This window comes from Saccopteryx bilineata, chromosome 3, assembly GCF_036850765.1.
Source record: "Saccopteryx bilineata isolate mSacBil1 chromosome 3, mSacBil1_pri_phased_curated, whole genome shotgun sequence".
NCBI lineage: Eukaryota > Metazoa > Chordata > Mammalia > Chiroptera > Emballonuridae > Saccopteryx > Saccopteryx bilineata.
The window spans coordinates 87397411-87418972 of record NC_089492.1 but is presented as its reverse complement, the minus strand read 5'-3'; the positions used below and the strand labels follow the sequence as shown (position 1 = coordinate 87418972).

General features: G+C 38.1%; 1 protein-coding gene and 1 non-coding gene across 7 annotated transcripts in view; one reads left to right on the top strand and one right to left on the bottom strand.

Annotated features, from left to right (window-relative positions):
• Positions 1-21562, bottom strand: part of CLIP4 (CAP-Gly domain containing linker protein family member 4) — a 73068-nt gene that overhangs the window by 31025 nt on the left and 20481 nt on the right. For 5 of the 6 annotated variants that reach the window (XR_010730266.1, XM_066266815.1, XM_066266818.1 and 2 more), the window contains exons 3-8: positions 15498-15637; positions 14652-14745; positions 13475-13636; positions 11617-11735; positions 6107-6343; positions 2168-2303 (exon numbers count right to left, since the gene is read on the bottom strand). Coding sequence is in view for 5 of the 6 variants with exons in the window: in XM_066266815.1 (XP_066122912.1) it covers positions 2168-2303; positions 6107-6343; positions 11617-11735; positions 13475-13636; positions 14652-14745; positions 15498-15637 (888 nt within the window). In the remaining variant the exon portion in view is untranslated. The remainder of the gene's footprint in view (positions 1-2167; positions 2304-6106; positions 6344-11616; positions 11736-13474; positions 13637-14651; positions 14746-15497; positions 15638-21562) is intronic. The other variant, XM_066266819.1, reaches the window with a different exon arrangement.
• On the top strand, positions 8843-8918 carry TRNAI-GAU (transfer RNA isoleucine (anticodon GAU)). The gene has a single exon. It is a non-coding gene; the product is annotated as a tRNA-Ile (tRNA).

Sequence of the window (21562 nt, the reverse complement as noted above, 5' to 3'; positions counted from 1 at the left end):
ATACCTGACATTATACATTTGGACAAATGTATAACCCACAAAATGTACAATACAAAGAGTGAGCCCTAATGTAAACTGCAGACTTAGTGATTATGACATTGCTCTGTTGCTTGGCAACTGAACTATCTTAGCGCCTGAGGTGAGGCCATGGAGCCATCCTCAGCACCTAGGGCCAACTTGCTTGAATGAGCCATGGTTGCAGGAGGAGTAGAGAGGGAGAAGGGTGGAGAAGCAAATGGGCACTTCTGTGTGCCCTGACCAGAAATCGAACCCAGGACTTCCACACACTGGAGCCAACGCTCTACTGCTGAGCAAACTACTCAGGACCAGACCAATAAATTCTTTGGCTTCTGTCTAACCAGGGGATTCTTCACCATTCCCACCCCTGCCTCTCCGGCCCCACCTCAAATCATTAGCATTGACTTGGCTCAGAAGACCAAGCTGGCTCTGAAAGAAGGTTACTCCTGCTTTATACATAACCCAACACATGATTCTTGTCGTCCTCCCCCCATCTGCCTTTAAGTCTGTAAAGGAGGACAGAGGCATGGTTCTTGGGGTATCAGGTTTTGTCCTAAGCAAGCATGCCTCTCCTCCTGAGACTGGGGGAGTCCAAATGCATTCTATTATGATATACTCATTTCCCAGGCATTTGACTGACTTCTGCCATGTGTGTTGCTAATGGTTTTGATCCTGCATTTAGTCTGCTTGACAGTTGCCAGAATTAGCTAATAGAGGACTATTAAAATTAAATTCTTAATCTCTCATAACTAACCAAATAAATTGCAAATGGGTTAAGTAATGTAGTTTAAAAATTAAAACATCCAAAAGAATAAAATACATAACTAATTATTAGATTAGAAAGATCTAAGCTTAAAAGCAATGTAAGAAATTATTTTTTTAAGACTTTATTCATTATAGAGAGAAGAGAGAGATAGTAAGAGAAGGAGGTAGGAGCAGGAAGCATCAACTCTCCTATGTGCCTTAATGGGGCCAACCCAGGGTTTTGAACCAGCGACCTCAGTGTTCCAGGTCGACACTTTATCCACTGCGCCACCACAGGTCAGGAATAAGAAATTATAAAGGAAAAGTATTTTAACTATATAAAACGATATGTTCAAAAACCCTGCAAATGAAATTCAAAGGCAAACGACAAACTAAACAAAATATCTGTAATAAATATAAGGACTTAATATCTTAAATATATATTTAAATTTTTTAAAACTCTTACCAGTTTAAAAAAATTAATATACAAATTTTAATGAATAATATAAATATTTCTTGCCAATTTCCATAACATGAAAAATACATAAATTACAATAAAATATTCAAGTGTTTTATCCACCACAATCAAAGAAATATGAATTCAAACAGAAATTTTCACCTATCAAATTAGAAAATTTAAAGGAAATGAAGATATAAAAATCACAATATTAAAGATTTGGGGAAATTATATTGGCTGTCATGTAAAAGTGCAGAATATATCATTATATATAATCCAAATTTCATGGAAAAATTAAACAGAAAAACATATACAGTTAGTTTTTCCCTCTTTCTCCTTTTTTTAATGTTTTTCAAATCTTGTACAATGAGCATTTTTATAAACAAAAATATTAATAATAGACCAAAATAATGAGGCTCCATGTTAAGTGTATGACAAAAGAAAACTGGTCGTTTTGATAAATGTGTAACATCTAGCAAACAGCTAACACTGTCTGAGTGCATACAAGGAATCAAGCACTATTTTAGATGCTTTATATATTTACCAACACATGTAATCCTCACGTGAATTCTTGGGGTATTGTTCTCATTTTACAGAAGATAAATCGAAGCAGAAGAAGAGAAAAAGGACACATAACTGGTAGGTACAGGAGCTGAGTTCCAATTTTTCACGTTTTCAACCTCCAGAGTTCTGTATTTCCTTCATAATAAAGCCCTTCACTCGGTCATGATACGACCGTGAGCAGGATTGTAGGGAGGTCTAAAGAGCTGCATGTGCTCCCGGAGAGCCACCATCTCCCAGTTACTACACAGCTCACAGCAAGATAAAAGCAGCCCCTTCATTTATTACATATGTAACCCGGGGGGGGGCATATTTTAAAACCATAAAAGAGTAAAAATTTGATTATTTTAACTTAATGATCATTAAGAGAGGCAGGCTCTTCCTTACCATATTTGGGGGCACATTTAAAGTACTGCACTTTCCCAACACTCCCGTTGTTCTTTCCTTCCGGTTCATCCAGCTCGATGCCAGCCCACTGCCCACTTGCAAATTCAGTTGCTCCACAAAATCTTAATGTTCCGACCTACGGAAAGTATGAATTAGAATAACTTTTGAGTATCAGTAGCAATTCTAGGTGTCCTACTCTTGCAACTTTGCCATAGAAGTTTAAAAAAAAAATCCATTCTCTCAAAGTAGACTTTAGAATAAAGAAATTACCAGGGATAAAAAGAGACATTAAATAATGATAAGTGAGTTAATTCAGCAAGAAGAGTCCTAAATCTGTATGTACCAAACAACAGAGATTCAAAACATACTAAGTAAAAACTGATAAAGCTGAAAAGAGAAACAGACAAGCCCACAATTACAGTTGGAGACTACCATCTACCTCTCAGTAACAGACAGGCCAAGTAGGCAGGAAATCAGTGCGAATATAGCTAAGCAAACTTGATATAACTGACATGTAGAAAACACCACACCCAAAACAGCAGGATACAAACGGAAAAGAAGAGAAATCATACACCGTATGTTCTAGACCACAATGAATCAAACCAGAAACCTCTTAATAGAAAGATATATGGAAAATCTGCAAATATTTGGAAATTAAACAATATTCTTTTAAATTACCCAAGGCCAAAGAGAAAATCACAGGGAAATTAGAAAATATTTTGAGTTGAATAAAAATGATAATACAACGTATCAAAACATATGGGATACAGCAAAAGCAGTGCTAACAGGGAAATTTATTGTATTAAAATGCTGTATTAGGAAAAGTCTCAAGTCAATGAGATAAGCTTCCACCTTAAGAAACTAGACAGTGAAGACCTAAAGCAAGCAAAAGGAAGGAAATAATACAGGTAAGTAATTAAGAACAATACGTTAATAAACTTTCAGTTGGAGATCAAGGGGAGATACAAACAAGACACAAATTACAAATATCTCGAGTGAAAGAGGAACATTATTCCCTTCCCTAGGCCAGTTAAGAGTAGTCACAAATACCATGAATAATTCTATGCCTATAAATTTAACAAATGAGATGAAATGTTCTTGTTCCTTAAAAGATACAAACTGTTAAAGCTCACACCTGTACTAAATTTGTAGTTAAAAATCTTTTTTTAAAAAAATTCCAGACCCAAAAGGGTTTACTGGTGTATTCTACCAGAATTTGAGTAAAATGAATACCAGTTTTCTATAAACTCTTCTAGAATATAAAAATAGAGGAACCAAATCCCAACTAATTTTATGAAGCAACCATTACCTTGATACCCAGACCAGTAAAAGACAATACAAGAAAACTAGAGACCAATCAATATCCCTCATGAACACAGACACAAGAATCCTCAAGAAAACAACAGCAAATTAAAGCCAGCAACATACAGAAAGGACTAAGTGAGGTTGATCATGAGAATAAAGGCTATTTCCACATTTGAGAATTAATGTGGAAATTCATCATATCCACAGACCAAAGGTGAAGGGAACTTTGACTTAATAATAATAATAAAAAAAAGCCTGTGGCAAATTTCAACATCCTTTCATAATAATATTCAAACAAACAAACAAAAACTTCACAGCAACTAGGAATAGATGGCAACTTTCTCATCTTAATAAAAGATAGTGATACAAAATCTAAGCTAACAATTATCATACTTAATGAAAGGCAGTACTTTCCTCACAAGACTGGGAACAGAATGAGAATGTTGGCTCTCCCCATTTCCATTTATCCTAGGCAATGAAATAGGTGAGAAAAATAAAAGGCAGACAGGTTGGAAAGCAGTAAAAGCATCTCTATTCAAAGACAGCATGAGTGTTTACACAGGCTGTTTCAAAGAATCCACAAAAAAACAAGCCAATAGAACTTAATAAATTTGGCAAGGTTACAGGGTACATGGTCAATATACAAAAATGAACTGTATTTTCAATATGCCAGCAATGACCAATTGGAAAATGAAGTTTCAAAATACCACTGTTTATAATAGCACCAAAGATCATGAAAAGCTTAGGTATAAATCTAACAAAGTATATGCAATATCTATAAGCTTAAAACTACAAAGCTGATGAAATAAACCAAAGGCCTATTAAATAGAGAAATAGAGAGTATTTGTGATTGAAAGATTCGACATTTTTAAGATGTCAATTCTCCTCAACCTGATCTATGTTTAAAATTACTCCATTTGAAATCCCAGCAATTTTTATAAAAATCTATAAGCTGATTCTAAAATGTCTATGGAAAGGCAAAGGAACTGAAAAAGAAAAAAAAATTAAAGGTCTATAAACATCTGATGGCAAGAATTGCTATAAAGCTACGGCAATCATGACAGAATAGAACTGAAGAAAGGATAAGCATTAATCAATGGAGCAAAACAGAATCCAGAAATATATTCACACATGTACGGTCAATGGACACAGAAGTAAAGGCAATTCAAAAGAGAATAGTCTTTTCAAAAAATGGTGCTGTAACAAATGGATGAATGGAAGGAGGGAAGAAAGAAAAGAGAGGGTAAGGAGAGAAGGAAAGAAAGGGAGGGAGAGGAAGAGGGAGGGACCTCCAGCTACACCTAGTACTTTATACAAAAATTAACTCAAAATTAGATATAAAAATAAATGTGAAACCTAAAATTATAAAATCCTAGAAGAAAACATAATAATTTCTTAGATATACTTAAACACACAATCCACAAAAGAAAAAGTTGATAAAACAAGTATATCAAAATTTTAAATGTCTGTTCTTTGGAAATGAAAAGCCAGGCAACAGATTGAGAGAAAATAAAACTATCACAAGACTGGAAACAGGATGGCAGAGTTAACCCAGCTGACTGGTATATGCACGCTCATTATATGCTTCTGCTTTTGTATAGCTTTAAATGATCCAAAATAAGAAGGAAAATAAAACAACAGAGGAACTCTTCCAAAAGCACATTTTCAGACACAAGACAGGAATACTAAAGAAGCGGAATGTTAATCCTAAATTAGAAAAATGTCCTGTTTCATAATTTCCTGATGCTTTAGCTCCACAGACAGGACAATGAAAAACTAACGAACGTCCTATGACCGTGTTCTTTTGAAAGTCAGTAAATGCCATTCTCAGCATAATAGTTTGTTTATAGCTTCTAAATCTAATCCTTTGTGAAGCAATTTTCTCAGAAAACCAAACTTCCAAATTTTAGTGTTTTCTGAGAAATGCGAACCTCCCTCCCCACAAGCCTACCCAAATATTTAGATGTAACTACGTTAGAAAATTCAATTGCAAGCAGGGATTCCCCATTCCATTCTCCATAACCACCAAATTCTAAACAAACAGCAACAAGAACAAAAACCACACCCGTCACATATGAGGTATTAAAAAAAGAAAATGGCAACAAGCAAATGCCGTAAAGAAGCGGGGGCTTTGGGGCATCTTCAGTGGGGGGTGGGGGTGGCGGGGTCCTCTTTCCCACATACACTTGTATTATGAAGTTAAAATTCTATCTCAGAGTTCACCATCTGTGGGATCTCAAAGTCGGACGCCCACGAGGGGCGAGGTCCCCTTGCTCTACGTCTGTGACATATAGTCGTTGTGAGAGAACCATCGCTGGGGGGCGGGGGAGTTGTTAGGAGAAACCCCAGGCTCCATCACACCCCTCAGTTCCATCGAAGCTCTACTACAGTCTGCTCATTTCCCATCCAAATAAAGATGTCTTCATTATTAAGTTCAGACTGTTCATATTCTTAAACCATACTTAATGTGAGTGTGCACGTTGGCTTCCCATTTTCCACTAAGTATCTTTCTACCTACACACTGAACTTTTTTACAGACTCCAAACTGACCACAGTGACTGCAGCCTTGGCACAGGGACTGTGGACACAATGAGCTTGGGCGCAGCCCTTAGCTCCTGGAGTTCCTTACTATACCTTCTGTCCTGCAATAACCACACGGTCCCCCAGCTTCAGGCCGGCAGATCTGAGTACTGCCTTGCCGGCGGCATGATCTTGACTGGGAAGCACGGGCTTGGGGACGTCGCATGCCAGGGGCACCGCATCCAGCAGCATCTGCTTGATCTCCTTGGCAATGGCCGCGGCATCGGCCATTTCCAGCGGCATTTCCACTGGGTCTGGAACCACGTCAGCAGGCATCTCTCCCTTGTCGTTCTGCAAACAAGGAGAAAACTTTTCACTGCACACCTTCTGGAGACTCTACACAGTCATCCAAAATGAACATCTCCCCCATGCCAGACACTGTCGTTCTAAGTGCTAAAGGTGCCGCATGAAGAACACAAATGGCCCTGCCCTTACAGAGCACATTCTGGTGGGAAAGACAGACTCGAAAGAAGTAAAACACATGGTGCATTAATGGTGAAAAGTGGTAGCGCAGGGACGGGGAGCAGAGGACACACAGCACAGAGGTGACTGTTCATGTAGAGTGGTCAGGGAAGGCCTCAGCGCTGATGTGCCGTGACACAGAGGCCGGGGAAATAAGCGGGGACATGCAGGTGAGCATTCGGCGCTCTGGAGAGCAAGTGCTAAGGCCATGAGTCACCGCATGCCACTGCATAGGTTTGGGGAAGGCGGCTTTGGAGACAGAAGTCACAGGGCTGACTGGCTTTCCAACCCCAGATCCGAGGCTCTCCCCTCCTCCACAGCTGCCACCTGGGCTCTGTGACCTCAACCCCTACTGCCCACTGATGGAGTGGCTCAGATTTCAGGAATAGAAGCTACATATAGTTTCCACACTTTTCAAATTTGGGATCAGAATCAAGAAACAGCGCTGTTCTCACTATGAAGGACACACTGCATCCCGGAACTCTGCAACCAAATGAAACGGGTCAGTTACCAGCCCACTGACCTTTGCACACTGTTTACACAATTAAACCCTACCATATAAATCACCTCATTTGGTTCTCACACTGAAAACCAGTTTGTGAATTAAACAGCTAAAGATCCTTGCCCGTTAAGAATTTATCACAGGATAATTGGTGGTAGGAGAGCCAATCACCAACTAAACAAATAAAATACTACTAACACTGCCGGTTTGCCAATGAGAAATAAAAAACTCGGAATTTAGGAAAACGAATCCAGATTGTAATCTTCTTTTAACATGCTGAATCACGATTCTTTGGCTAAGAAACTTTTTTCTCTTTTCTTCTCCACTGAAAATTATCTTCAAGTGATCCAATATGGTGAAGATAAGTTCACAACTGCAATGTTTTGTTTAAAATTCAAGTCAGTTTAGTCCCAAGTAAAAATACGATAGGAAGATGTTATCACATTTCTAGGATGGTGATGGGCTATTTTAATCCCAGACTTCAAAGAAAAAATGCAAGTACAATGAAGATATGTGTAGCATTAATGTACTCAATAAAAAGAAAGTTAAGAACCATATGACTTCACTCATATGTGGGATATAAAACTCAAAGCAACAAATGAACAAATAAGAAAAACAAAAACTCACAGACACAGACAACGGTATAGCTGTTATTAAGGGAAAGGGGAGGAGGGTTAGAAAAAGGAAAAGGGGCCAAATATATAATGATGGGAGATCTGACTCTGGATGGTGGGCACACAATGCAATATGAAGATCATGTTATCGCAGAAATGTACACTTGAAACTGATAGACAAAATGGCTACTTAGTTGTCATCTTGAGAACAATGCAGGCCCAAAGGAGAAAGAAGGACCAGACTGGCTTACTTAGTGACCCAACCCAAACCTCTCTTGCTGATAAGGGACAAACAGATTTTGAGGAGCTGTGGCGCCACTCCAATCCACAAAAAGAGAGAACTGTCTCGCACCAGCAGATGCAGCAACATCTTTGGGCTTCTGCCCAAAGCCCCTTAACTAATCCATATAAACCAGGGGTAGTCAACCTTTTTATACCTACCGCCCACTTTTGTATCTGTTAGTAGTAAAATTTTCTAACCACCCACCGGTTCCACAGTAATGGTGATTTTTAAAGTAGGGAAGTAACTTTACTTTATAAAATTTATAAAGCAGAGTTACAGCAAGTTAAAGCATATAATACTAATTATCATACTTACCAAGTACTTTATGTCGGATTTTCACTAAGTTTGGCAGAATAAATCTTTATAAAACAACTTACTATATAGTTAAATCTATCTTTTTATCTGTTTTTTGGTTGCTCCACTACCACCCACCATGAAAGCTGAAACACCCACTAGTGGGCGGTAGGGACCAGGTTGACTACCACTGGTATAAACCCTGCCCTATCCCTATCTCAGGGCTGACACCCTTGGCTGGTCTCAGCCGCTTGCACCCAGGCATTTTTAAAATAAATTTTCTTTTTGGAACACACTAACCCCGTGTTTTTGTTCCAGCCTACAGTTTCTGCCTCTCAGAAACCCATAGAATCTTACTAAACAACGTCACCCCAATAAATTTTACCTTAAAAGACATAAAAATTAAAAAAAATACCTAGACTGATAAGTTGTAAACAATAGTTATAATGAATATTTTATTCATATATTTAAGGCCTCACCTTTCTAAAGTAAGTCACATACTTGTGTTGATTCATATAAAATTTAGCAATGAAAATTCCTGTTAAGAAAAATACTAAAAAAAATAATAATAATGATTATGTAATTCTAACATAAAAAGGTGTTTTCATGATTAATTACAGAATTCCCTTTTTCTGGCCCTGGCCGGTTGGCTCAGCGGTAGAGTGTCAGCCTGATGAGCGGGAGACCCGGGTTCAATTCCCGGCCAGGGCACATAGGAGAAGCACCCATTTGCTTCTCCACCCCCCCCCCTCCTTCCTCTCTGTCTCTCTCTTCCCCTCCCACAGCCGAGGCTCCATTGGAGCAAAGATGGCCCGGGTGCTGGGGATGGCTCCTTGGCCTCTGCCCCAGGCGCTAGAGTGGCTCTGGTCGTGACAGAGCAACGCCCCGGAGGGGCAGAGCATCGCCCCCTGGTGGGCAGAGCGTGCCAGGTGGATCCCGGTCAGGCGCATGCGGGAGTCTGACTGTCTCTCCCCGTTTCCAGCTTCAGAAAAATACAAAAAAATAAAAATTAATAAATTAATAAATTAATTAAAAAAAAAGAATTCCCTTTTTCTCTAAAATAGTGGTGATCAGAGCATGATTCAACAGCTACTGCTGACCCACATGTGGACTGATTTTTTTTCTTAAGTACTAACCTTTAAAATATAGTAATCTAGCCCTGGCTGGTTGGCTCAGCAGTAGAGCATCGGACCGGCGTGTGGAAGTCCCGGGTTCGATTCCCAGTCAGGGCACACAGGAGAAGCGCCCATCTGTTTCTCCACCCTTCCCCCTCTCCTTCCTCTCTGTTTCTCTCTTCCCCTCCTACAGCCATAGCTCCATGGGAGCAAAGTTGGCCCGGGCACTGAGAATAGTTCCATAGCCTTCACCTCAGGTGCTAGAATGGCTCCGGCTGCAACAGAGCAAAGCCCCAGATGGGCAGAGCATCGCCCCCTGGTCAACATGCCGGGCTGATCTCGGTCAGGTGCATGCAGGTGTCTGTCTGACTGCCTCCCCGCTTCTAACTTCAAAAAAATACAGAAAAAAAAATATATATATAGTACTCTGTTATTATTCTGGTCTGAATTCGTAATTTATCTCAATGACATACCTCACTGCATCTTACTAAATTCAAAATACTCTATTAATGGGGTTTTGTTGACAGCTATACTAGCAAAAACAAACGCTAGTCCCCTCATATCCAGCCAAACTGAATTGTCACCTCCTAGCCCATGCACATGCTACTGTCTCTGCCTGAAATGCTTGTCTCACCTCCCTCCTGTACATATATGGTTAATTCTTTTTTTTTTTTTTTTTTTTTTTTTTTTTTTTGGTATTTTTCTGAAGCTGGAAACGGGGAGAGACAGTCAGACAGACTCCCGCATGCGCCTGACCGGGATCCACCCGGCACGCCCACCAGGGGCGACGCTCTGCCCACCAGGGGGCGATGCTCTGCCCCTCCGGGGCGTCGCTCGTTGCGACCAGAGCCACTCTAGCGCCTGGGGCAGAGGCCAAGGAGCCATCCCCAGCGCCCGGGCCATCTTTGCTCCAATGAAGCTTTGGCTGTGGGAGGGGAAGAGAGAGACAGAGAGGAACGAGGGGGGGTGGAGAAGCAAATGGGCGCTTCTCCTATGTGCCCTGGCCGGGAATCAAACCCGGGCCCCCCGCACGCCAGGCCGACGCTCTACCGCTGAGCCAACCGGCCAGGGCCATATATGGTTAATTCTTAACTGCATTTGAGCACTCAATGTCGCCTCCACCACGAAGCCGTGGATAGACCCCCTCCTACGTGGGTGCACACGCTGCCTGACCTGCTAACACTAAACTTAACACATTACAGCAAAACTGACTGCTTACTTGTCCATCCTCCCTTCTCGACTATGTTCTTTTTTTAAAGACAAAGACTTTTACCTTATTTACTATTGTTTTCTCCCAGTGTCCAATAAACAATAGGGAAGGAAGAAGGAAAGGAAGGAAGAGAGGGAAGGAAAAAGGGAGGGAAGAAAGGAGGCAGTGAGGGAGGGAAGGAAGAAATAACTAATTGATGGGATTAAACAGAAAGAAAGGTGGCAATAAAAAGACTGGACGAGGGGAAAGAAAGGAAACCAGGGAGGAAGAGAGAAACTTTAGCAAACATTCCCTCACCACCCGCCCCATCAAGCGCAGACACAGACCCACGCAGGATTCCCCGCCAGAGCAGGGCACTGTCATTAATGTAAGAGAAAAGAACACTGAGAGCCACTTTTGTGAAGACAGTAAAATACCAAAGGATTTAAAGATTATCAAATTCAATCCAGTGAGGTAAGTTTGTAAATCAGTAATGTTACCATGGAAAACACATTTTCTCCTTTAATTTGATTTTTAAGGTTCACTCCATTCTTAAATGTGCATTTTTAAAATTGTCTGGAATAAAAATTTGTTTCCAAAAGAAATTAAGATATAATTTAATACAGAACTATAACTTTAACATTTGCATTTGTATTTGAGAATTAACTTTTATAAATATATCAAAAACCTAAATGAAAGACCCTTCAACTCAAAGAAGATGGTATTTTAAGGAGCATTTTACTTTGTTGAATGAAAGTTTTGTAGAGCTTATCACTGAAATTCACTGCTTTGCCTTCAATTCATTTGAGACAAAGTTTATCATCATTACTTTTTTTTTAATTGACTTGAAAGAGGTGGGGGGAGAGACCGGAACATCAATCTGCTCCTGTATGTGTCCTGACCAGGGATCGAACAGGCAACCTCTGCACTTTGAGACGATGCTTTAACCAACCAAGCTATCAGGCCAGGGCCCTTGATTACTTTTTATATGGGACACAAAATATAAATTATTTGCTTACATAAGAGTTCAGTAACAACATCTAGATTCAACTTTTCACTGGGAGATAAAGTTAGATGTTTTAATGCTTTTAATTTAACCTCTTACCCTAAATGCAGGATTTGCTCCAAGCTCCAATAAGCATTTCACCGTTCCTGCGCACAGGTTATAGGCGGCGATGTGCAGTGCGGTTCCAAAATTAAAGTCACTGCAAGTGGCATCCACATCTGAAATCAAACATTATAAGTATATTAACTAAAATTTTAAATTCAGCTATTATAATGCAAAAGGAGACAGGCTGGAGGTTTTTGGCGGTATGGCTGGAGAGAGGAGCTATATTAGCCAATTTTTGAATCTTAAATCAACCCTGTAGAAGCAACATTTCACAATGGAACAAAATTTTCATATTACAATCTGGTTAACCAGTTTTTTTCTTAGTATTAGACAACTTCATTATACAATGAATTAATATTATCATCGGTTTTCCAACTATCACAAACTAAACCATATTGAAAGCAATTAATGGTAATAATTTATGTTTATAGCAATAATTATCTTAATACAATCCTCATTAAACCTCTCATATATTTACCATGATGACTACAAGGCGGTGGTCAGGTTACGTCAGGGCCAGAAAACAATGGCCCATGAGCCATATCAAACTCACCATCTATTTTTGTAAATAAAGTTTTATTGGAACACAGTCACACACATTTATTTACATATTCTCTATGGCTATGTTCATGCCACAGCTGCAGAATCTTGTAGTTGCAACAGAGACCAAAAATAGCCTAAAATATCTACTATCACACCCTTTACATAAAAAAAATGGTAGGTAAAAAAAATGCAGAATTTTCACACCAGGAAGAAGTTAAAGACTAAATAAAAATATAAATGACTACATACTGTACTCATTCATAATACTTTATTCAACAAATGAATTTGGACTTCATTATGAGAAAAACAATCAAAACAATCTTGCAATTCTAAGGACATTTTAATAACTTTCAATAAGTCATCATGATGCTATCCATAGACAAAGGAAGTTCTCCAGATCTGGAAATCCCATTTAGAATGTTTTCTATAACAAGAATTTAATACCTTTGGCTCTGCTAATCCTACCTTATGATCTAATCACACAACCCCACATGCCTCACCACAACTAAAACCACCAAGATATGCTCAAGACAAACTCTCCTAAGTTATTAAAGACACTATGCTTATTAAGCGAGTCTTTCCTCCTAATATTATTCAAAAAGTGAAAAGGTAAATGTTAAAGAGAAAATGGATATCTATACAAAGCTGAAGTTCGACACATACTGAAAAAGCTTATCCACTGAATCTATAAAACAAGTCTTCCGCCTTTAACTAAAAGTTAATGCTACGGCTCTTGCTCTTGTATTTTTCTCAAAAGAAAACTGACCCCCTGAGAGGACCACAGAGAAAGTCAAAACACTAGAACTGTAATATAGACAATTCTGATGGTCAGGTTTAGGATATCAACATCAAGCTAGGAAGACAACAGAAAAAACTGACAATGTAGCCTTTCATAGAATCACAGAATTTTAGAACTGAATACCACCTAAAATAAATACTCTTTATAATTTCAATCCTTATCCCAGAAAGCTTTATTGCTCTATCTCGGCCTACTCAGATAAGACAGAAGAATTATAAAGCACAAAGATTCAATTACACTTTATAAAATTCATGTTATACTGGAAAATCTGCAGAGATATAAAAACCCGGAGAACACTTTTTATTTTGTATCTCTTTATACTGAGACTTTTTGTGAAAGAAGAGTAATTAAACTTCAAAACAGAAAGTTTAAACTATTTTTGAAAAAAAATGAGATAGGAGGTCATATGGGACAAGATGAAATAGAAGGAAAAATCACTTTCAATTATCATTTTTGTGCCATAATAAAATGTTCAATTAGTTACATCTTATGGTATCTTATAGTACTTGCCTTTTGGTTTAGATGTCTTCAAAATCACCCTGACAAGCTCAGGAACATCAAAATAAGCAGCATAGTGCAAAGCATTCATATTTGTCCAGCGACTCCGCAAACTAACATCTGCTCCCAGATCAATAAGTTGAGTTGCAAATTTTACTGCTGTATCAACATCACCTAAGGAAGGGTTTCTACATTATTTTTCTTCAGTACAAATTTAAATTCCAATGGCTGGCTATCCACTACCTCATTTTAAAAAAACCAAAGCAAACTAGTATATACTGAATATATACTAATTCCTCAAAAATTTCACTTACAAGGAATTTATTCTAAGAAAATAAGCATACTCAGGGGTATGAATAAACACGTGGCTGTAAAGATGTTCATCACAGCACTTTTCATTATAAATAAAATTCTGAAACAACCTACAAGTACAATAATAAGAACTCAGATAAATTATGACACATCCATAGGATAGAATACTATAAAGCCATTAAAAACAACGTACTGGACCAGTGCTACTTAGAGTGTGCTCTGTGGACCACTGCTGGCACCAACTACAATTTGTTTGTACTTTTCATAACCTCTTTCTTTTTCTTATGTAAACATTTCTTATGGATATCTTAATTAAAATGTCACTTTATGCCTTTTGAAAATATTTTGGCTTGTACATTATATGTCTTTATTTTTCTATTATAATTTTATTTTTACTTTATTTTACAAAAGTTTTAGTCAATAATATATTGCAAAAAAATCCTTTATCATCAATATTTTAAGAAATATTATATCAGATTATTGAAACACAGAGAGACAGTCATAACAGTTAAATAAGTCAGGTTTACACAATGGTAAAGCAAAGAAGCATAGCAATTTTGAAAATATGAACATATCCTATTATGTGGGAACAGAAAGACAGACCTGAAGACTGGGGTCTGTAGGAATTAGGTTGCCTGGAAACCTGAGCTTGGATCCAGAAAGGTTGGGGGGAGCAAGGAGGCTATTAAGACCACCGTAAGAAAAGGAATGAAAGGTAAAGGGGTCTCTGGAAGGACCTAACTGCATCCTCACCTGTTTAGTGATGATCATCACCAGAACTAGATGCCCTGCCAGAGACAGTGGGTGGCACTGACAGAGCTTAAACAAGCACCAATACAGATGTGCTAAGCAATGACTAGATTCACCACATACTTACCAATACCATGAGCTCCAGATTTACAAGTATAATGGAGAAGAGTCATATCTGTCAATCCGTCTCTGTCATTCACATTGCAACCTCTCTTAAGAATCTGAGGAAACCAAGGAAGAGATGATTGCAACATGACTACTGAAGTCAATTGATTTCAAACCAGCGCTGGGCCACCAACTTAGTCCATCTTATCTGAATTTGTTCTCGACAAAATATGCAGATAGAACTGGCTTCTCTTGAGGATAAATTTTAAATCTGTACTCAACAGTAGTGAACATTGAACTTTTTAACAGACTTAAGGAAATTGTTAGAGAGTATTTCAAGTTAATCTAGCACTCCAAATATGTCCCTTCATTTCTCAAAGAGTATCATAGTATTTGAGAAAAGGATAAGCTCTCTCCTGCTACACTAACTGGTCAAGGAGCCCAGTTATTCTTTCATCCCACTTTCAAAAAATATTTTTTTAATTCTACGTAAGCCTAGATCTTTAAACAAACCACCCAAAAGTACAGATAAAGCATGATGGTAATCAAGTACTCTTATGAAAGAATTTTTTAAAGTTTACAAAATTAATTTGTACAAGAAAGAAAATATGAAAAATGCCTGCTCCCACAGGGAGTCTATAGTGTCAGCAGTCCAGGTGTGAGCAAGGGCGGGGCATGAGGGACTGATGGGAAGGATGGATCGCATTCACTCATGGCTCCATGAGACATCTGGAGTCAAAGAACAAGCGTCAGACTCTTTAAAAGGTTTTCCCTTGACTGCCACCTTTCCAGTTAGATGGGGGCGGGAGGGATCTATGTGGTTTAACAATCCTAATAATGCCAAACTTAAAAGGTAAAAATGCCTTACCTCATTTCCAATAATGTCGATGTTTTGCTGGACCTGAGGCACCCACTGTCTTAAAATGGCAAATAATTCTGATACAGAAGTTTTGGGATCAAAGAGGATTTCCTGACAGGCTGTATCATTAGGATCAAAGAAAGAAAACTCTGAAATAAAAAAGGTATAAATTAAATTTACTAAAAATTGCACATAAATATTGATATGTTAAAAATAATAAACAGTATGACTGGAGTTTAAATGACACAAATATTCTAGATGCTAGAAAATGTAGATTTACCTTAAGCAATTCTCAAAAGCAAAGTCAAAATGGCCAAAAAGTCAATTTACTATACCACCTTTTATTATAAATAAAACAAAAACAGCAGTGCGCAGACCCTGACCTCAAACCATGAGCTCACCAAAAATTACTTCTAAGGCAGAGAAAATGTGTCAGCTTTTATCAAAAGTCTCACCTCTCAAAACATAAACATGGCATGAAGAGTAAGTCCACAACAAAATAAACGAATGAGATAGCTAAATCATGAATTCATAAAGGTCTCAAAAAACACTGACCAATAAATTAAGTTGCAGAATGATATACAATATCTATCATTTACATAAAATTATAAGTACACAAAACAAGACTGCATATTGTTTACAGATAGATACTCACATATAAAAGTATAATAATATGGTTTGGAATAGTCATACTAAATATGAGATAGTAGTTACCTCTGGGGAGCAAGGGGAGTAGGATCAGAAAGGAAAATGGAGAAAATTTCACCTTGATCTTTAAAGTTTTATTTCACTTAATTAAAAAACAAGAGCTAAATGAAAGATAGGCAAAATGCTAATAGTTGTTCATTCTGATGGTGGTCATGTGTAATATACATTTTTGTGATCACTCTTTTTCACATTTGTGAATAATTTCCTATTTTTTAAAAAATGAAATACAATGAGAATATTCAATACACAATAACAATAAAAGTAACAAACATGCCAGTAAATTTTTGAGAATTTATTGAAAAAAAAAACTAAAGGGGGAGGGTGACTTAAATGGAGAGAGACACACATGTTCCTGCACTAGAAGACAAAATATTGAAAGCTATCAATTTCCCTAAGAATGTTATTTAAAATAATTTCAAATCTAATCAAACTCTCACCAGGATTTATTTGTAGGAAGAAACAGTCAGAATTACTCTACTGCTCATCTGTGCCAGAGCTTCTCACACATGAATGTAGATAGGAATCACCTAGGGACCTTGCTACAATGTAGATTCTAATCCAGTGAGTCTCAGGTGGGGACTGGGATTGCATTTCTAACAAGCTCCCAGTGACGCCAATGCTACTAGACTAAGAGTCACACTGGGAATAGCAAAGATCTAGAAAATAAATGTAAGAGAAAGAAGCAAAAATACGTGAACCAAGAAGAATAATGACTAGCCCAACAAATACTGACACATGTAACAGTGCTTCATAATTATATACTGAGGTAATGTCAATAGCAGAATCATTTAAATAATAATAATAAATAATAATAAGTTATACTTATCAAGTGCTTAATGGGGCCTAGGACTATTATACCCAGGGTGGGGCAAAAGTAAGTTTACCATTGTAAGAAAAATACAGCCTTTATTCTTGTATTATTATTTATTAATTATTGTGCTATTTTCCATACAAACAACTGTAAACCTACTTTTGCCCCATCCTGTACATTTTATGTGTATTACTTTATTTTATCCTCATAACAACCATATGAGGTAGGTATTGTTATTCTCATGTGATCATAAAATAAACAAGGGAATAGAGAAAATAATATGCCCAAGATTACACAACTGGTAAGTGGCTGAGCCAGAATTAAAGCCAGGCTGACCTATAATCATAAGCTCTACATTATACTGCATATGAACAAACATAACTATGTCCAAATTTTAATCTTCCGTACAGCAAGAAAAAAAGTTTTAATCAGAAGAAAGTAAGGCTAGGGTGAATGGGGAGGAACTCCTGTTTCAAGTCAAAATAGAGTAATGGCAATTAGATCTGCCTTTCCATCAGAAAAAAAAAAGAAGGAAATAGGTGAAACACAGATTCGAAGACACTGGACATCAGGCAGTGAAGTATAGTGACCCCTAAGGGACAGGATACAAACAAGGTATTACAATTGCCCCAGGCTTCTGCCTTGAGAGTTTCCAGCCATAGTGAAGAGAAAGGGAAACCAAGAAAAAGCCCAGTATTGGCCCTGGCCAGATGGCTCAGTGGCAGAGGCGTCAGCCTGGCGTGTGGAAGTCCTGGGTTTGATTCCCAATCAGGGCACACAGGAGAAGCAACTATCTGCTTCTCCAGCCCGCCTCCACAGTCTCTTTTCTATCATTCTCTTCCCCTCGTGGCTCGAATGATTCAAGCAAAGTTAGCCCTGGGCACTGAGAATGGCTCCATGGCCTCACCTTAGGCACTAAAATAACTTGGTTTCCAAGCAGCAGAGTAGTGTCTCAGACAGGCCAAGCATCACCTGGTAGGGGACTTGCCAGGTGGATCCCAGTCACAGCACATGCAGAAGTCTGTCTCTCTGCCTCCCTGCCTCTTAATAAGAAAAAGAAAAACATCCCAGCAGACTTCTGAGTTGAGGAGACAAAGCTGAAAGCCCAAGTAAATCAGGCAGCTGGAATGCACAGGGCAGAGGGTTAGAGAGGAGAGAGATGCCCAGGAAGAGAACCTCAGAGCCGTGTGGAGGGTCTCCCTCGAGTCTTTGACATAAGCTTGTGAGGAAACACCTGAAGTAAGGGAAAGAACACTCAAAAAGGATTAGAGGGATTAATGCCCAGTACTCTTAAAAGCCTGAGCCCACTAAAAAAAAATGGAAAAAAGTTTACATGGCAGTCAGTAGAGCACTCAGTAGTGAAAACTAATTAGCCCCACTCCAGAAACACCTAACAAATCATAAGCAAGACCTAAAAGGATGAAACTATTTCCGAGTAACTTAACAGCATCCCAGAAGCTCAAGAATGTTTATAGGAATACAAAAAATATCCCAGTGCCCAAAAAGGCAAAATTCAAAATGTCTGGCATCCAATCAAAGATTACCAGGCATACAAGGGAAATACCTGACCCATAATCAGGGAAATAATAAGTTAAAACAGACCAAGAGTTGACACAAATATTATAATTAAGAGAAAAGAACATTAAAACCACAATGATACTGTATTCTCAATGTTCAAAATGTTAAATAAAGACATGGACAATATAAAAACCCAAATCAAACTTTAGAGATGAAAAACTACATCTGAGATGAAAACTATACTGGATGAGCTCATTAGCTGATTAGACACTGTAGAATAAAAGATTAATGAACTTGAAGACATAGCAACAGAAGCTATCCAAAATGAAACAGAGAAAAACAACTTTTAAAATATGAACAAAGTACTAGTAAGCTGAGGACAACATGAGTGGTCTAATATTCATGTAACTGGAGCCTCTGAAAGGGGGGGAGAGCAGAAAAAATATGTGAAGAAATAATGAATACCCAAACTTGATGAAACATGAAACCCAGAGATCTAAGATGTTTAACAGGCCTCAGGCAGAACAAGTAATCAATAAATAAATATATTAGCCCTAGTGATGGGCCCTGGATGGGTAGGTAGCTCAGTTGGTTAAAGCATTGTCTCTATATGCCAAGGTTGTGGGTTCAATCCCTGGCCAGGGCACATGTGAGAATCAACCAATGAATGCATACATAAGTGGAACAACAGATCAATATCTGTCCCTCTCCCCCCCCCTTATTTTCTCTCTAAAATAAATAATTTTTTTTAATTACACTAAGGCAATCATAGTAAAATTGCTCAAAACTAAAAGAGAAAATCTTAAAAGCAAGCAAGAGAAACAAAAAAGACAGCAGGTTTCTTGTCCAAAACAATGCAAGTGAGAACAGTGGAGCAACATCTTCAAATACTGAAAGGAAAGTCTATCAAACTTGAATTCTATACTCAGCAAATATATTTTTTAAAAGAGAATGTGACATAAAGATGTCAGACATATAAAAGCTAAAAGGACTCCTCACCAACAGACCTGCGCTACAAGAAACTGTAAAGGAAGCCCTCCAGGCAGAAGGAAAAAGGTACCAAATGGCAATCTGGATCTGCACAAAGGAATGAAAGCACAGGACACGGTAAGTACATGTGCAAATACGATTTTTTATTAGTATTAGTTAAATCTATTTAAGAGATGACTCACCATTTAAGCAAGAATAATAACAATGTATTGTGAGGTTTAGTAGCATAAATGTGTTCTGTGTAAACTGGCTCTGAAGGCATTCAAAGCAAAAAAGGTTCCAAAAATCTTTGCATAAGGATTAATGGAAGGCCACTGTGGCTGAGAAGCAAAGTGACACCGGGGCAGACTAGTAGGAGAGGAAGCTGGAAAGGAAGGCATGAGAAAGAACATCTAGTCTTGCAGTACAACCACCTTGAGAGTGAGCACCGAGCTGCACGTCTAAGCTCCGGTTTGGTTTTCCTTGTTTCTTCATTTTAATCTTAGTCTCACATTCAATAGCTCCCATAACACTTAGGATAAAACACAATTCCTTACCAATGCCTAAATGACTCTGCATTTTCTGGCTCATGCCTTCCTTTCCAGCTTCATCTCCTACTAGTCTGCCCCAGTGTCACTTTGCTTCTCAGCCACAGTGGCCTTCCATTAATTCTTAGGATCTACCAGAGTCCTTTCCCCAACTCTGAGCCTGTGATTTCCTGGTCTTCTGCCTGGAACACCTGGAACACTTCTCTCCGGGCTCTTCTCAAAACCAGCTGCCTCTGACTCTTCGGATGAACACCTAATCTAAGATAGCCACTCGTCCCCATTATCCTCTGTCACACACCCTGCTTCTTTTCTCCACAGAACTCATTATAATTTATAATCATTATATTATGTTTATTCATTGGGCTGTCTATTGTCTGTTTCCCTACTAGAACATCTGTCTTGGTCACTGTGCTATCCTCAGCATCTAAGACAGCACCTAATAGTGGTTGGCAAACTGCGGCTCGCGAGCCACATGCAGCTCAATCAGATTGAGGACGTTTTTAGCAAAGGTCAGTTTAGGAGTACCCTAATTAAGTTAATAACAATGTACCTACCTATATAGTTTAAGTTTAAAAAATTTGGCTCTCAAAAGAAATTTCAATCGTTGTACTGTTGATATTTGGCTCTGCTGACTAATGAGTTTGCCAACCACTGACCTAGCACATAACAGACCCTCAATAACTATAATTCTGGATGTCACTTTTTAAGGGGGCCCTGACTACAGCATACTAAAAGGAAAACAACTAGAATGAAAAGGGTCTAGAAATTCTGACAATGAGGAACTCCTGAAGGAACCAGAAAGGTGTACAGACTAAAAATATTCAAATTATCTTCAAATATTTAAAAGCTATTGTAAAGAAGTGTGTGCTCCATATATCAAACTAACACCAAATGGCCAAAGTTTCAAAAAGATATACTTTGAGTCCATATTAAAAAAACCATTTCATCACAACTAAAACTTTTACTAATGAAATGAACTATTTCATTAGTTTCCCACTGTTGACAATATCTAAGTGACTAAATGATTATCTGTCTAAGAGCCTGAAAATAGAATTTCTATAGTACTGAAAATTAAGTAGGGAAAGTTGACTGCAGGTCCATTCAGACACTAAAAATCTATAATTCTAAGCATACAGTCAATGCTTAATTTCCATTATACAAAGGGGTCAATATCCATTATCACCTTTCATTCAATATATTTATTCAACATACACAGACTAAGCAACTAATATCAATAAATGACTATATTAGCTCCAATGAGATAAACAAAAACAACATTATTCCTACTCCATCACAAAGACTTATTGTCTATGAAAGGAAATAAGACAATTATGACTGAAGATAGATAAAGTACTCTGCTTATGGCAAGGTAAAAAGAGCTTTAGTTCAAAGTGTTTCCCGTATAACTGATTTTGTTATAACTGGCAATAAATCCAGTCAGTTTGTGTAAAAGCTGCAAATAACTCCCAGGTTCTAAACACAGGTTTTATGTAATACTTTTAATGATTTCAAGGTAAGCC